An 18,619-nucleotide genomic window follows, 5' to 3' on the forward strand; every position below is an offset into this window, starting at 1 on the left:
GTTCTGCATACAAGTTGAATAGATAGGGTGAGAGTATACAGCCCTGCCATACTCCTTTCCCAATCTTAAACCAGTCTGTTGTTCCGTGGTCTGTTCTTACTGTTGCTACTTGGTCGTTATACAGATTCTTCAGGAGGCGTACAAGATGACTTGGTATCCCCATACCACTAAGAACTTGCCACAATTTGTTATGGTCCACACAGTCAAAGGCTTTAGAATAGTCAATAAAACAGAAATAGATGTTTTTCTGAAACTCCCTGGCTTTTTCCATTATCCAGCGGATATTGGCAATTTGGTCTCTAGTTCCTCTGCCTTTTCTAAACCCAGCTTGTACATCTGGCAATTCTCGCTCCATGAACTGCTGAATTCTACCTTGCAGGATTTTGAGCATTACCTTACTGGCATGTGAAATGAGTGCCACTGTTCGATAGTTTGAACATTCTTTAGTGTTTCCCTTTTTTGGTATGGGGATATAAGTTGATTTTTTCCAGTCTGATGGCCATTCTTGTGTTTTCCAAATTTGCTGGCATATAGCATGCATTACCTTGACAGCATCATCTTGCAAGATTTTGAACAGTTCAGCTGGGATGCCGTCGTCTCCTGTTGCCTTGTTATTAGCAATGCTTCTTAAGGCCCACTCAACCTCACTCTTCAGGATGTCTGGCTCTAGCTCACCGACCACATTGTCAAAGCTATCCCCGATATTGTTATCCTTCCTATACAGGTTTTCTGTATATTCTTGCCACCTTTTCTTGATCTCTTCTTCTTCTGTTAGGTCCTTGCCATCTTTGTTTTTGATCATACACATTTTTGCCTGGAATTTACCTCCAATGTTTCTAATTTTCTGGAAGAGGTCTCTTGTCCTTCCTATTCTATTGTCTTCTTCCACTTCCGCGCATTGCTTGTTTAAAAATAATTCTTTATCTCTTCTGGCTAACCTCTGGAATTTTGCATTTAATTGGGCATATCTCCCCCTATCACTGTTGCCTTTTGCTTTCCTTCTTTCTTGGGCTACTTCTAGTGTCTCAGCAGACAGCCATTTTGCCTTCTTGGTTTTCTCTTTCTTTGGGATGTATTTTGTTGCCGCCTCCTGAACAATGCTGCCAACTTCTGTCCAGAGTTCTTCCGGGACCCTATCTACTAAGTCCAGTCCCTTAAATCTATTCTTCACCTCCACTGCATATTCCTTAGGAATATTAGTGAGCTCATATCTAGCTGATCTGTGGGTCTTCCCTAATCTCTTTAGTCTGATCCTAAATTGTGCAAGAAGAAGTTCATGATCTGAACTACAGTCAGCTCCAGGCCTTGTTTTTACTGACTGTACAGATGTCCGCCACCTTTGGCTGCAAAGGATGTAATCAATCTGATTTCGGTGTTGTCCATCTGGTGAAGTCCATGTATAAAGCCGTCTCTTAGGTTGTTGGAAGAGAGTGTTTGTTATGCAGAGTGAATTGTCTTGGCAAAATTCTATCAGCCTGTGTCCTGCTTCGTTTTGTTCTCCCAGGCCATACTTACCTGTAATTCGAGGTGTCATTTGACTGCCCACCTTAGCATTCCAGTCTCCTGTGATGAAAATAACATCTCTTTTAGGCGTGTTGTCCAGTAGGTGTTGCAGATCCTCATAGAACTGCTCTACTTCAGCTTCTTCAGCATTTGTGGTTGGGGCGTATATTTGGATCACTGTGATGTTAGATGGCTTGCCCTGAATTCGAATTGAGATCATTCTGTCGTTTTTTGGGTTGTATCCAAGCACTGCTTTAGCCACTTTACTATTAATTATGAAGGCTACTCCATTTCTTCTGTGGTCCTCTTGTCCGCAGTAGTAGATCTGGTGGTCATTTGATGTGAAGTGGCCCATTCCAGTCCATTTCAGTTCACTGACGCCCAGAATGTCTATCTTTAATCTTGTCATCTCACCAATAACCACATCCAATTTGCCCTGGCTCATAGATCTTACATTCCAGGTTCCAATGGTGTGTTGATCCTTAGAACATCGGATTCGCCGTTCACCACCAGCACCGTCGGCCGCTAGCCGTCCTTTCGGCTTTGAGCTAGCTGCGTCATCACATCTGGGGCTAGTTGAGCTCATCCTCTGTTCCTCCCCAGTAGCATTTTGACCATCTTCCGACCTGGGGGTCTCATCTTCCGATGGTATACCGACATATCTCTGGTTGTACTGATCCATTTAGTTTTCACGGCAAGAATACTGAGGTGGGTTGCCATTACCTTCCCCAGGGATCGCATTTAGTCTGACCTCTCTGTCATGACCTTCCCGTCTTGGGTGGCCCTTCACGGTTTAGCTCATGGCATCATTGAGGTGCTCAAGCTCCAGCACCACGACAAGTTCATAGCTCTTCTTAAATAAGAGCAGTCCCAGTGTGGCTCATTTAGGAGGGCAAGGCTCCCTCCTTGCGAGTAACCTCACATAGCACCTTTGCTGTGTTCCCTGCTCTGCAGAGCAAGCCTCGCGTTCAGAGGAGGTGGCAACTCAGCCTTTTCATCTTCAGAGACCGGTGGCAGCTGTGCAGACAGCTCCACCTTGTAAGGGTTGCCTAATCCCAAATACTCAGTCTCACAAGCTCGGGCTTAAAGATAACTGATTTATTAAAGGAATAGTATGCAAATACAGAGAAAGCTGAGAATGAGCAAAAGCACGCCAAATACAAACTTAAAAGCATTGCCTGTGAGCAAGTTCCGCCCCCATCCCTCGTCAGTGCGCACCCCCTCCCAGGTGCTAGGAACCGTTAGACGCGCCTGGGAAAGTAACCTTGAGCAGGAGCGCAAACCCAAACATACATTCCAAGCCCTCAAAACAACGGAGGGCGGAGGAATGGAAAAACCCGGGATGGTTGAAGAAACACGGAACAGAAGATGACATGTGAAATGTTACAATGTTAACAGAACATTGAAATGGGTAACATGACATATCGCCCCCTCCCCAAAAGAATGTTATGGAGCAGGTTTGTCAGGATAGGCAGAATGAAATTGGGCTACGAGACGAGGGGAGAGTACGTCTGTAGCAGTGACCCATTCAGGATGAGGGAAATGTTTCCAACGAACGAGGTATTGCAAAGTGGAGCGCTGGCGGCGAGAGTCCAGGATGGATGTCACCTCAAAATGTTGCTGGTCATCGATCATGAGCGGAGGTGGTGGAATGGGTTGGGGATGCCAGCGGTCCGACGGTAGGTAGGGCTTGAGTAAACTACAATGGAAAACAGGATGTAAACATTTGAGGTTGTGAGGCAAAGCAAGTTTAAAAGTAACAGGGTTAATTTGTGCGACAATTGGAAAAGGTCCCACGAACTTAGGGCCAAGTTTTTTTGAGGGTTGTGGGGACTTGAGAAATTTAGTTGATAAGTAGACTTTATCTCCGACAGTAAAAGATGGTTCCGGGGAACGCTTTGCATCGGCATGGTGTTTGTAAGTAGCCTGGGCATGCAGGAGAGCTTGTTGAATGTTAAGCCATGAGTGTTTGAGAGAGTCAGCCCAGTCAGTGAGGGAAGCTGGTAGAGGTTGTGGATGGGGAAGTTCAGGAATAGGAACAAAATCACGTCCAAAAACTGTTTTAAAAGGAACTTGACCAGTGCTTTGATGAACGGCATTGTTATAGGCGACCTCTGCAAACGGGAGTAGGTCGACCCAATTGTCCTGTTGGTAATTAACAAAAGCCCTGAGATATTGTTCCAGTGTAGAGTTAACCGCCTCTGTAGATCCGTCCGTTTCCGGATGCCACGCGGTGGAGAGCGATTGCTTGGTGCCCAGAAGTTTCAAAAATGCCCGCCAGAACTGTGACGTAAATTGTGTGCCTCTGTCACTCACCAAACAGGCGGGGATACCGTGGAGGCGGTACACGTGGATGAGGAAGAGGCGGGCCAGCTGTTGTGCGGTGGGGATAGAAGTGCATGGGATGAAATGAGCTTGCTTCGAGAAAAAATCTTTGACCACCCAAATGACTGTTTTGTGTTGACTAGGGGGTAGATCAACGATAAAGTCCATGGATATGTCCTGCCAGGGGACAGATGGGGTAGCGACGGGTTGAAGGAGACCCTGGGGTTTGCCCGTTTTGCGCTTTGTTGCTGCACAAACAGGGCAAGTAGTGACATAAGCTTTAAGGTCTTTAAGCAAGGTTGGCCACCAGAATTGTCGGCGAACAAGGTGAAGAGTTTTTAAATAGCCAAAATGTCCAGCCAGCTTGTCATCGTGGCAGCGCTGGAGTATGGTTTTTCGCATAGCATCTGGTACATAGAGACGATCGTTGTGCCAGGCAAGATCGTCGGTGAAAGTTAGACTGTTTCGATTGGTTTGTAACCAAGTATCTGTTTTAAGGTGGAGAAGCAACTGTTGTTGCAAATCTGATGGAATTGACAAGCGTGGCGAGTGGCTGGGAGGCGGAGCGGCTGGAGGTTGCGTTCGCTGCGCTCGCGTCTGGCTGCGGGTCACCGCTGCCAAACTTAATTGTTTGTCGGTCCAGACGGTGCCTTGGACCGTTGGCCCTGGGCCAGCATCTTGGGGTCGGCGGGAGAGCGCATCAGCCAAAAAGTTTTTCTTGCCTGGTATGAATTTAAGGGTGAAGTCAAAGCGGCTGAAAAACTCAGCCCAGCGAAGCTGTTTGGGGCTGAGTTTGCGACTGGTGCTTAGAGCCTCCAGGTTTTTATGGTCAGTCCAGACTTCAAAAGGGTTGGAAGTGCCTTCCAATAAGTGTCGCCACGTTTCTAAAGCCGTTTTTACAGCAAAAGCCTCTTTTTCCCAAACATGCCATCTCCTCTCAGTTTCAGTGAATTTGCGAGAGAGGTAAGCACAGGGTTTTAAGGCGCCAGAGTGGTCAGATTGTAGCAAGAGCGCTCCAATGGAAAAATCAGAAGCATCCACTTGTACCACGAATGGTTTAGAGGGGTCTGGATGCTGTAAAATTGGCTCTGTGGTGAAGATTTGTTTGAGCGCTTCGAACGCCTGCTGACAGGTCGGAGTCCATTTAAGGAGCGCTCCTGGGTTCTTTGAACATCGCGTATCCCCCTGTCCTTTGGTTTTTAACAGTTCAGTAAGGGGGAGGGCGATTTCAGCAAAATTTTGGGCGAATGCCCGATAAAAATTAGCGAATCCGAGGAAACTTTGTAATTGTCTCCTGGTACGGGGAGGCTCCCATGCCACAATAGCTTCCACTTTTGCAGGGTCCATTTCAATGCCCTTAGCTGAAATTCGATATCCTAGATAATCAATTTGTGACTGATGAAAGGCACATTTTGACAGTTTAGCGTACAACTCTGCTTTTTTCAATTTAGCCAGCACCTGACGCACCAAGTGGATATGTTCTGACATGGTTTCAGTATAAATCAATACATCATCCAAATATACCAGTACCCCCTTAAATAGGTGGTCATGCAAGACCTCATTGATTAGTTGCATAAAAACCCCAGGTGCTCCCGACAAACCAAAGGGTAAGACTTTGTATTGGAAAGCCCCGAGAGGACAGTTAAACGCTGTTTTCCACTCATCCCCTTCCCTTATGCGAATACGAAAATAGGCTTCTCTCAAATCGAGTTTTGAGAAGATTTTGCCTCTGGCCAGATGTGATAACATATCTTTGATCAGGGCCAAAGGATATTTATTTAATATTGAGACCGCATTGAGCCCGCGGAAATCGGTACAAAGCCTTAATGACCCATCCTTTTTTGGCCTGAATAGGACAGGGGCTCCTACCGGGGAGTTAGCAGGCTCAATGAAACCCCTAGCCAGGTTTTTGTCAATGAACTCCCTTAGCATAGTGAGCTCTTTGGGAGACATGGGGTATATTTTTGGGTGAGGCAATTTTACGTTTGGTAAGAATTCAATGGCACAGTCCGTTTTTCGGTGGGGTGGCAAGCGATCTTCTTCCTTTTCCCCAAATACCTCAGAAAGATCCTGATACTGACTGGGCAGTCCCTCAAGAGGTTGAAGCGTTTGTACAGTAGTATACGCTACCCCTCCACCCTCCATGTCTTCCAGTAGAACTTTTTCGGGTACTTTGTAAAATCCATCCGCAAAAGTCACAGTTCTATGTAGCCAGTTGATAAAAGGATTTTGTTGCACAAACCAGGGCATGCCTAAGATAACTAGAGGACCCCCCACTGGAGCTACAACAAATGGCAGCTTTTCCTGATGGGAGCCCATCTGCAAGGCGACCAGTCCCTTGGAATGATTGACTGCTTTCCCTCCCGCCATAGTTCCATCCAATTGGGTGAAGATCATAGGTCTTGGCAAAGGAAACGTGGGCAGTTCCAGAGCCGCTACGACATCAGGGTGCATAAGGGAACGAGAGCAGCCTGAGTCTAGCATAGCCCAAACTTCCACAGTTTTGGTTTTTGATCCCAGTTTAACTTTAACAGTCAGTGTAGGGAAGTTTCCACTCACCGAATCGTGGTTACGCCCGGTCTCTTCCACCTGCCCTAGGGCGCCCTTCAGGGCAGGTGGTAGGCTTTTCCCGCCGGCTGTTCAAATTGCAATTCTTCTTCCTCTTCCCCGAAGGGTAGTTCTGGTGGGTCCAGTTCTGCGACGGCAGCTTTCAGTTTCCGCGGCAGAGCAGGCGACTTCACTGCAGGTTTCGTCTGCCGTTCTTCTGGACGGCGTCTGGGGCACGAAGTGGCGTGATGCCCTTCTTTTCCACATCTCAGGCATTGACCTTTGGAGAATCGTCGTTCCCTTTCCTCTTCCCAGGCTTTTGGTTTAGGGCGGCTGGCAAGTCCAGTTGTGCGCGCTCCTCTGGCAAGTCAGGATTGTCTAAGCTCTTTAGTATGGGCATAGGTTTGCAGGGCGTTTTCTGCGCTACCCGCCAATTGAATCCAGCCGTATAGTGTCTTAGGATCGTCTCTTCCTAGTGCCCAACGAAGGATTTCTGGTTCTAGCCCCTGCTTAAACATTTCAATTAAAGTTGGCTCAGACCAGTCTTCCACCTTCCCTGATAAAGCTTTAAATTCCAGCGCATAATTGGCAACTGAGAGGGACCCTTGGTAGAGTTTTCTCAGGGCGTTTTTGGCTGTTTCTTGGGCTAGAGGGTCTTCGAAATGCTGTTTAAGTGCCCACATAAAGTCATCGAAGTCCTCTAACTCTGTTGCCTCGGTCTGGCACAGTTGCACATACCAATCAGCTGCCCTCCCTCTCAGTTTGTTGGCAATAAAATTGATTTTGCCGTGTTCTGAACAAAAATTTCAGCCCCAATCCTCCATATAATGCTTAGCGTTAGTGATGAAAAAGGAGAGGGTAGTGGGATCCCCATCGAACTTCACTCCAAATGGTGGGAAGTTTCTTACCGGCTCAGCTGGCTGTGGCGGCTCTGTGAATGTCAGCGTGCGCCGAGCCCCCATGGGTGGCCGATCCCTGGGAGGTCTTGCCTCTCGCCCCCCCACCTGACGGGATGATCGAGTCTTGCTTCTTCCCCTGGGTGGTAAGGTACTATGCCTTGGGTACTGGGATGGTTCTTCCTCCCAGTCTTCCTGGATTGACTCTGCGCCCCTGGGGAGATCCTTAAGGATTGTCACTATTAGATTCATTTTGTCCTCTAATGCTTTCATACGAGCAGGAGTGACCCGCTCTTCCAGGGGTTGGTTGGTTACCACCACCCTCGGTGACAAGGGGATTTCGGGCTCCCAGGATAGCTGTGGAGACCCCCTCCCCGTTGCTCTCTCCATTACGGTTTTGTGTTCACTCCTGAGGCTCTCCTGCATGGATATCAGCAACTCATCCAATTGGGCATCCCGCATCTCCCAACGGGCCGCTCTTTGCGCTCTCGAGGTTAGAACTGGCCGGATCCTTGCCGACTCCTGCTCTTCCTCGCTCCCTTCACTCGCGCGAAGCTGATGTTCGGTCATCGCTAGCGTTCCCTCTTATCCAACGATTGGATGGGGCTAGCGGAAGATGGTTGAAATGATTCTCAGCTTTATGTAAGGGTTGCCTAATCCCAAATACTCAGTCTCACAAGCTCGGGCTTAAAGATAACTGATTTATTAAAGGAATAGTATGCAAATACAGAGAAAGCTGAGAATGAGCAAAAGCGCGCCAAATACAAACTTAAAAGCATTGCCTGTGAGCAAGTTCCGCCCCCATCCCTCGTCAGTGCGCACCCCCTCCCAAGTGCTAGGAACCGTTAGACGCGCCTGGGAAAGTAACCTTGAGCAGGAGCGCAAACCCAAACATACATTCCAAGCCCTCAAAACAACGGAGGGCGGAGGAATGGAAAAACCCGGGATGGTTGAATAAACACGGAACAGAAGATGACATGTGAAATGTTACAATGTTAACAGAACATTGAAATGGGTAACATGACACACCTCCTCTGCCTGCAGCTGCTCAGGTGGCAGTTTTGCTGGTAACTTCATGTTGTCAATCCCTCCCTCTGAATCTGAAGCTGGCTGCACATTATTGGTTTCCACTCTGAATTGGAGCTCACCATGACACTTGTCACACCCTTGCCAACCTGGAACTAGCCTATTTTGTCATGATTTGTTCATATTGTGGCTTCTTGACCTGAACATAACTTTGAGGACAATGAAATATTCTAGGATTACTTTTTTTTTTAGCACATTCCACAGCTTGACATGATTGATACAATCAAAGGCCCTTCTATAATCAATGAAGCACATACAGGTAGTCCTCACATAACAACCACTCATTTGGTGATGGTTCGGACTGATGACGGTGCTGGAAAAAACTACTTATGGCCAGTCTTCACACTTATTACTGTTGCAGCATCCCTACAGTCACACGATCACAATTTGGGCGCTTGGCAACCGGTTTGCCTTTATGATCATGACAGCATCCTGTGGTCATGTGATTGCCATTTTCTACTTTCCTGGCTGGCTTTTGGCAAGCAAAAGCAATGGGAAACCACATGATTTGCTTAACAACCACATAGTTTGCTTAAAACCCACAATGATTCACTTAATGACCACCTCAAAAAAGGTCATAAAATTGGGTCAGATTTGCTTAATGACCACTTTGCTTAGCAACTGAAATTCCAGGTTCAGTTGTGGTTGTTAAGTGAGGACTACCTGTACTGACTTCTTTTTTGGTATTCTTTGGCTTTTTCAATTATCCAGTCTGCATTCCTTGGTCTTTTCTAAAGCCAGCTTGAACATCTAGCATCTCTTTTTCCATGTGATTGATGTATCTGTCAAATTATAATTAAGCAAGTAGTGTCATTTCTCTGAGGGGAATGTATAAATGTTTATTTATCTCTGAGTGAATTATTTGAAAGGGAGATCTCCCGTTACTGGAGGAGGATCTTTTGGCAAAGTGGTGCCAAGGCAGAGCCTGGTCAATTTTATTTTTACCTTGTCATTACAGTCCATAGCATGGACAAACAGTAGGGTTGATGTTTAAGAGATACAAAACAACAGATTGCAGTTCAAAGACTATAAATAATACAGCAGCATATAAATTATATGAAACATTTGGCTCCTAGATTATCTAAGCTTTCTTGGTCCTAAGAGGATGCTCAGAAATAATGTAGAGTTGTGCATAGAATATTCTCGGTCCAGAGGAAAAATTATTATAAAACATAAGAGAGATAAATCTATTTTATATTCACAAAATTAGGTGGTAGTAGTAATTGAGAGAAAAGAACCCTACCAATTAGCATGCGTTTGAAGAAAATACCATTTAGGCACAGAGATCCATGATTATCATATTTTCAATCAGTGTAGTGGAACTGAAAAATGATACCCAAAAAGGATAGTTGTCTCCTTTCCTTTTAGAATTGGTATGTTCTGATGGGTGCTTGGGATGTGACAGATTTGCATTAGTAAATGGACTCATTAGTAGTTTGTGGGCAAATTATGGCTTTTTAAGGGGATAGGTATCGTTTAGTCCTCCCCCTCAACACCCAACTTTTAGCAATGTAATCATGGTTCATGATAACTTTTTTTAAAATATAATTTTTATTAAGAATTTTCATTACAATAGCAAAAACTAATACAAACTAAACTTAAAGAAAGAGGAAAAATAGAAAAAAAGAATAAAAAGTACAGGAAAAAAGAAAAAGAAAGAAAAAAGAAAAAGAAAAGAAATATATAAAGAAGTGACTTACAGCCTTCATCACAACAAGTATAAAAAAATCTAGTAATTCTTCACCCTTTATAAGGTTGTTGTTGTTTATTCATTTAGTCGCTTCCGACTCCTCGTGACTTCATGGACCAGCCCATGCCAGAGCTTCCTGTCGGTCGTCAACACCCCCAGCTCCCCCAGGGACAAGTCCGTCACCTCTAGAATATCATCCATCCATCTTGCCCTTGATCGGCCCCTCTTCCTTTTGCCTTCCACTCTCCCTAGCATCAACATCTTCTCCAGGCTGTCCTGTCTTCTCATTATGTGGCCAAAGTATTTCAGTTTTGCTTTTAATATCATCCCCTCAAGTGAGCAGTCTGGCTTGATTTCCTGGAGGATGGACTGGTTTGATCTTCTTGCAGTCCAAGGCACTCTCAGAATTTTCCTCCAACACCATAGTTCCATAGCATCGATCTTCCTTCTCTCAGCCTTCCTTATAGTCCAGCTCTCGCAGCCATATGTTACTAGGGGGAACACCATTGCTTTAACTATGCGGGCCTTTGTTGTCAGTGTGATGTCTCTGCTCTTAACTATTTTATCGAGATTGGTCATTGCTCTTCTCCCAAGGATTAAGCGTCTTCTGATTTCCTGACTGCAGTCAGCAACTGCAGTAATCTTCGCACCTAGAAATACAAAGTCTGTCACTGCCTCTACATTTTCTCCCTCTATTTGCCAGTTATCAAGTCAAAGGCTTTTTTATAAGGTTACCCACAGATATCTCTCTATCCCATATCCCATCTCTTATCTATAAGCAAATCCATAAAACATCAACTTTTCAATCCTGGTTGAAGTCTGTAAAGGGTCTGTAAAGGGTTGCCAGAACTTTGAAAAAAAAAAAGTATTCCTTCCAATTACTTCTAACAGTCTTAATCTTTAATTCAATCAAATATTGTTGTAGGATTTGATTTCTCTTCAATTCTTATTTATTTCATTGCACAGATTTCTTCAAAGCTTTAACAAGCCTCTTTTGTAGATCCAATATGAAAACATTTTCCAGGACATTCTCTTGGTTTATCCCTTTTGTATCTGTATCTGTATCTGTATTTCCCCTCTAATTTTTAAAACTTTAGCCTATTTCTTTTTTATATCCAGTAAAGCGTCCTTTTCCAAATCATTCTCTTGACCTGTCATTTGTAGTTCCACTTTCAGTACTTTCTCTGTCTTGTCAGATAAAATTTGTTCCACATCTGTCATTCCTTTATTAACATCTTTTAGACATAGTCTATCCATAGAAGCAGACATCATTACTGGCAGTGTTAATATTGTAGTTATTAACTTCTGGCTCCATTCTTCAAAGATCTCCTTTAATGTTTCTGATGTTATAACATTTTGTGTCATTTTGTACGTCCCAGTATTAACTGATATCAATGAAAGGGTTGTATTTTTTTTTCCTTCTGCTTAGAATCTTTAGGCCTTTCTAGTGTCCAGTTTCTAAAATCATAATGTATCTCTATGACTAACAAAAGCCAGGATAGCTAAAATAAGTCTGTTTCTCACAAGAAGCAATTTATTTTTTATAGTTAATTCCAAGATCTTATAGTATAAGTCAATACTCCAAATTTACCTGGACTCTTAATCCATTTATAACTCCTTGGTTTTCTTAAGCCACTCTTTGCTAATAAACCAACAATGTACAATGTGGCTTTGAAAAGGCCATTAAAAAACTATTAGCAGAGTTGACCCTTGTTTTCCATTTATGGTCATTTCTACTCATTACAATTAATACCACTGTGGTTATAAAAAATAATGGCCTTCTTTTCTTAAAGGAATGGCCATAGTCCAACAGACATTAAACATGCTTAATCTCACTGAAATAATATCTTCATCATGATTAATCACTGTTGGATTGCAGCCAATATGTTTTTTCAATTACATTTTAACAAAACAAAATGTTGCAATTCTCAAAATGTAAGCTTTTTTTAAGCTGGTGAGCTACAGAGTTCTTTAAGACCAGTAACATATTTGTTTTTACCTAGCCACCTTCTTGCAGTGGCATTGGCCATAAGTGTCCTTGCCTAACCATGACAATGCCATACATGTTATGATGTCATAAATCAAGTTCCATCTTTTCATACTTGTATCAGTGTCACACACAAGTATGTAACAAGTGGTGTTTCTGTCATGATATCACAGTGTACGTTGCCCTCCCTTGCATCCTGTATAGATGCCTGTAGCACTGGCCTTGTTGCTTGCACTTGATTTATTGAACTGTTTCCCTGAGTCTGATTTATTGAAAGTGTTTATGCCCATCATTATCAAAGTATAGAGAGTATAAGATTATGTCCATTGTATCATATCACTAAATCATAAGTATTTATTTTTCGGATTTGTGAAATGATATACTGGCTTTTCTTGTTTTTTTAATATTTAGATCTGCAAAAGTTTACAGGACTTCCAAAAACAAGATCATATCCTACACCTCAAATGCCCTCTTATGCCCCAAATACCATATCATTGGGTAATGATGATTTTTTAAAATATTGTTTTAATTCCATTTTTCCATTTCCTTTAAAAGGATTAGCATTCTTGGATTATTATAGTCCAAAAAACTCCATCTTGATAATATTTAGGTTTCTTAGTATTAATGATAGATCTAGTTTTTATATCATAATTCCTTCAATTAATGTTGAATTATGTCCCGGAAGGCTTACTGTAGAACAGATAAATTTTGCAATATGAATTCAGTGCCAATGTTTGAAAAAAATGACAATTTCTTTTACTTTAGCTTCAAGCAAAATGCAGCCAGTTCCTTCAGAACCCCAAACACCTGGTCCACAGACTATACAGACAAAACCAGGTAATTATTTTTCCTCCAATGTTGCATTTGAATAATGCAGTTTTGAAATAAAGCTGTTTTGTATCTGTTCAAAGAATATTTGGCTAAGGCACTTCCATATGATGACTCTATTTCTGGCTCAGCTCCAGTGTAGCTGAAATCACAATAAAACCCCTTCATTTTCAATGTTCAAGATTGCAAGTTTGAAGACTGTTGTGGGTCATTTTCAAATTGCCTTTGAAGCATTGGGGAGTAGAAGCAATGAACATTTGAAAATGCCCCAACTTATCTGATTAAATATGCAGGTAGGGAATTGAAATATATTCCTAAATATAATAGAGCTATCCATATTTGATTCCAAGGGAGTATTTCAGAATATGTGGAGGCACAAACATACCCTCTCTTTCCAACTCTGTTAAATGGGTTTCTCATTTTGTTTTATTGATCAAGCCATGATGGCATGGTTCACACACATAACTCTAAACCATAATGGGAGAGTTCATGCATCATGCTGAGCCAAAAAGGAAGATTTACATCATGGTTTATTATTTTGCATGAGACACAAAACCCTTATTTAGGTTTAAGCAGCAAGAAGTGTTAGAAGCTTCTTTTTTAAAAAAAAGAAAAAGAAAAGAGATAATTGGCCTTACTGGAGAAGGTATTTGTGCCTGAATGTATCAGAAAGGACTAATACATTGTGTAGGTTTATGTAAACGAGCCTCCAGATCCAGAAAGGGGTGCAACTGGTGTACAACTCAAACCTGTGCAAAGGCCCTCCTAGCCCTGACTGCCACCTACACTTCAAGCAGGAATTACGAGTCACGAGTCTAGGATTACTCCCAGATTGTGCACCGGGCCTGTCTGGGGCAGTGCAACCCCATCCAGCACCAAGGATGGCATAGTCCCAGAACCAGCAGGACCCAAAATCCAAAGCCACTCAGTCTTGCCAGTGTTCAGCTGAAGCCTGCTGTTCCCTATCCAGGCCCTCACAGCCTCCAGGCACCAGGAAAAGGCATCCACGGCATCACTTAATTCACCAGGAGCAGAAATGTATAGTTGGGTATCATCAGCATACTGATGATACATCACCCCATGGTGACGTATGAGCTCACCCAGTGGCCTCATGTACATATTAAAGAGGAAACAGGAAAGCACTGAACCCTATGGGACCCCACATACTCTAATAGGGGCCGAGAGTGTCCTCCCCAATCAACACTGACTGAAATTGACCCTGGAGAAAGGAGGCAAACCAGCAAAATACTGTGCTACCCACACCCAATCCCCTGAGCCAATTCAGAAGGATACCATGGTCTATGGTATTGAAGGCCACCAAGAGATCAAGTAGGGCTTGACATTCCAAAGCTGTAAAATTTTACTGCTTAGCCTGTTACTTATTTCAAGTAATTTTTCTTGAGATACTTCAATAAATATTTCCAAGAAATATCTTTAAGTGTTTTAGTCATATCAAATAAAAAACTTTGTTTTTTCTGTAAGAAACAATCTGGGTGGCCTATTTATTATGAGTTTAAAGTTTTTGTAAAAGACCTCTTTGTTAAAATGTATATTATATCTTATCAACACACAAATTATTCTGAATCTAAATTTATCTGTAAATAGGATGAATGCAATTCCTTCAGCCAAGAACTATGACTGAATTTCCTAATGAAAACTCTTAGGTTATGTTCTTTCTGTTGGCAAGAAACCATTTTTCCAAGTCAGCCATGTTTGCAAACTGAGTTTAAATTTAATTAGCAACATAAATCAAATATATTTTGTGCATACATCAGGAACTAATCCTTATTTCATTTAAGTTTTTTTTAAGATTCCCCTATTTTTCACACTTTTTTCTCTAAATAATAATAAAAAACATATAATATAATATTATAGAGTGTGTATTATTATTATTGTTATTATTATTATTATTTTGCTTTAAAGTCCAACCACCGATAGAAATTATTTTGTTGGAAAGACATGTCCATGGCTACTTGTTTGACTGTTTTATGACGAGATAATGACTATCTGGTCTTCTGATACTGCACATTTTAGTAACAAGAATAACTTGTACATATTTTAATGAATGAAAGCAATAATACTAAGTTTTATTTCTAATAGTTCAACATGATAGAAGAAAAAATGAATTCTTTTTTTATGTGGGAAGGAAGCACATAAAACATTAAAATAAAATGTTATATTATTATTATTATTTTTATTTTATTTTATTAGATAGAATTATTATATTCTGACTAATAAAATAGCACCGAAAAACTCTCCACACTGGATTGTGATTACATTAAATAAAAAATGTTGCAGTTAAACATTTAGATACCTGAAACCAGTGCTTTAGAAATTAGCGAAGCCCACATTGAAATGTTTATTAATTCAGGACTGGAGTGAATTTTTAAAATCTCATGATCTCTTGTCCAAATGTGTTCTGCAGTTTCCTTTACTTTCTTTTTGGAACACAATACATTTCCTATTCATTCGTGTGTTCCAGTACACAAAAGGAATACAGAATTGTCTGACTCTAATGCTTCGTATGATATTTAAAAAAATGGGGAAAAAGTATTTTCATTATTATGATTTGGTGGGGGGAAATTTACAACCTTCTCCCAACCTCTAACATTTCACTTCATTTCATTTACTTTACTTTTGATATTTTCAGTTTGTTTTTCAGTATCATTGCTATTAAAAATTAATTTCATACAATTAGCCCATGTTTGGTGATTTTATTGACAGTTACGTTGTACTATAAAGCAGGTGAAAGCTTTATAATGATGAAGCTCTATAATGATGAAGCTCTATAATGATGAAGAAGCTTGATCAGATGTGGAAGACTCTTATAGCCCATATGTATGTTAGCATTAAAAAAAATCATGTATGTTAGCATTAAAGCAAAAGATGTATAGATTACGTAATTACGGCATAAGATCTAGAGAGCAGTTGAAAAATCAAGGTATTAAACAAAAGGGACAGCACTGTCACAACATTAAGAAATAGATCAAGAATTTTCATGGAATATAGTGCTGAGAAAGAATATAAAGAATATTAAGCTGCAGCAATCATTTTAGGTGTATCGGAGAAGCTGGAAGATGGAATAGGCAACATTTTTGTGGTAATTTAGTCCACGTTACAGCTCTGAGTAACACTTAAGGAATGTGATAGTAACATGCTGGAAATGAATCAGGCAAGCTCTATATTTTCTTTACATTCTGTACTGAAGTATGAACATTCTCACCAAGGCTAGTACCTGTTGGGAGGGAAGGTAGGTTTCCAGAAATTGTTGCTAGGGAAATTTTAAGCAATAATACGTGGCAAAAGGGTGTCTTTGTAAAATAAAGAATAAGGTGGTAGATGAGAAGTTTGGCTGAATCCACTGGTAGGTGAACTGCATACCTTATGGAAAGTTGGCACAGAGGGGAATAGAAGCATTTTGTTTAATCTGCCCATCTGAAGAGTAAACCTTGTTATTTTGTTATGTTGTACTTCTGTTTAATTACTGTTCTTACCAGCTGCTGTTATAGTGATTTTACAAGGGAACTGAATATACATTTTTGTCATGAGTAAGGATGGCGAGCAGGGGGCTCCCACCCAGACTGTCAAGCGCATGCGTAGCACTGAGGAACTGTTCAGCCATTCAAAGAGACACAGATCGGGACCGCCTTAACCTTTGGGGTTTATATGGCTGGGTTTTTCCCATGCTTCCTCAGTTTGTTAGGATTCTTGTTAAGTACTACTAATAAATATTAGAGACCAAGTCATTGTCTCAGTGTGTTTCCTGGTAATCAGGACAATTTTCTTCCCTTTGCCACCTAGCACAGGAATAGTATTTAAGTGTGTACATGTGTTCTGTGTTTTAATAAACTTTGTTATTTTGTATCTGTGTCTGGAATTGTTTTAGGCCAGACATCTGGTCTTTCTGGCCAGATGTCTGCCTAAAGTTTTTAGATTCTTGATGCTGGTGACAAGTTGGAAGTGAAGGAAGAGGATAGAAATTGTCATTATACAAGGAATCCTTATAGAATGTAGAAATTTGTCTCCCATTGCACATCAAGAAGGCTGATGGACAACTTATTTTAATAGCAAAAGAAGAACATTTCACTTCTGAGAGATAAGAGAGAGAAAAAGATGCATAGAAAAAATATGAATCATAGAATCATAGGGTTGGAAGGGACCTTGGAGATCTACTAGTCTAACTCCCTGCCCAATGCAGGAATCCTCATACCATCCCAATCTTTTTTTGAAAACTTCCACTGATTGAGCACCCACAATTTCAGGAGGCAGGCTGTTCCAATGCTTAATGGCTCTCAGAGTCGGAAAACTCCTCCTTATTTCAATTTTGGATCTGTTAAGCTTCCACTAGTTGGTTCTTGTCTTACCCTCAGGTACTACAGAGAGTAAGTCCATACCCGCTGCCCTGTGGCATCGCTTCATACACTGGAAGACTATCATGGCTCCACTTAGCCTTTTCTTCTGTAGGCTAAACATACTGTACAAAGTTCCTTTAACCACTCTTTGTAGGATTTGGCGTCCAAGCCCCTTACCATCTTTGTCTCTCTTCTCTGTACTCTTTCTAGTTCCTCAGCACCTCCTTTGTATTGTGGCAATGAGAACTGGACATAATATTCCAGGTGCTTTCTGATCAGTGCAGCACAGAGCGGTACTATCACTTCCAAATCTTGACACTAAACTTTGGTTGATGAAGCCAAAACTGCACTGGCTCCTTTGGCTGTTGTGGCACATTGAAAGTTATGAGCAATCAATAGTTTCAGGAACCTCAGCAAAACTGCACAAAGAAGGCATGGCCATTGTGAAATAAAATCTGGTCTTCAAATAAAAGTTAAATAGCATCTAAAATTAGCAAAGGATTTAGGATTTAGGATTACTAAATGAGGATTGACCCATATGAGGTGAAAAGAAAAACTCTTTGAAAATCCTCCACAGAAGTTATATAACATCTGTAAAATTAGAACACTGCAGAAAAATATATCTGTATCTGTTGAGGATTAGCACTTATTTAATGTTATGACTGGAGTTTAATAGTAACCAGTGTACAATGATACAGCAGTAAATCTCCCTTAAATACAGAATATTGTTAAGAAATATAATCTATTACCAAGGCAGGTGTTGTCTGCCATTTAAATTTTGACTTGTCTTTACATAATAAACAGGGTTTCCCCCCCATTTTTCCTTTAACTTCAAGAACTGAAACCTATTTATAGGGTGTTTTTTTCCTCTGGTTCTAAACATTAGTTATGCATTCCATTAATACATTACTTCCCACATTGTCCTCAGAATGAACTTTTTAGCTTTGAGATACAAAGAATGTTTTGTTGTACTTAATTTTTTTCTTTGCATGATTTTATAGCCCAGGTTTTGTATCTGTTACTTCTACCTTAAGTGTTGATTCCAATAAGGCCACCACCCAATCACAAAAACATCTATGTGAAATCGAAAAATCAACTGGAAAGAATGTAAAAATATCTACATGGCTTTGGGTTGTATTAATAATTAAGAATATGACTATGCTACTGAAATTTGGCCAATATAATTTGAGGTTTAGAAAAAAATCAGATTAATAATGGAAATTAATAACAGATTTAGGCACAATAAAAGCTTTTTGCCAGTGATTTTCACTGAGTATCATTGCACCAACTATAATAAACAGAAGGCTATAGAAAATAAAAAGCGTTATTTTTTTTTCCAGAAATGGAGAGTTACTTCAATAATTATATATTATTTTCCTTAATCTTTTAAAAGGCATTGAACCAA

At 41.1% G+C, this 18,619-nt stretch overlaps 1 protein-coding gene across 1 annotated transcript in view; it reads left to right on the plus strand.

Moving 5' to 3' along the window:
- Window positions 1-18,619, plus strand: part of ABI3BP (ABI family member 3 binding protein) — a 185,183-nt gene that overhangs the window by 52,309 nt on the left and 114,255 nt on the right. Inside the window, exon 14 of the mRNA XM_063304721.1 lies at window positions 12,800-12,871. Coding sequence (XP_063160791.1) covers window positions 12,800-12,871 — 72 coding nt within the window. The remainder of the gene's footprint in view (window positions 1-12,799; window positions 12,872-18,619) is intronic.

The sequence above is a fragment of the Candoia aspera genome, chromosome 5 (genome assembly GCF_035149785.1).
Source record: "Candoia aspera isolate rCanAsp1 chromosome 5, rCanAsp1.hap2, whole genome shotgun sequence".
Taxonomy (NCBI): domain Eukaryota; kingdom Metazoa; phylum Chordata; class Lepidosauria; order Squamata; family Boidae; genus Candoia; species Candoia aspera.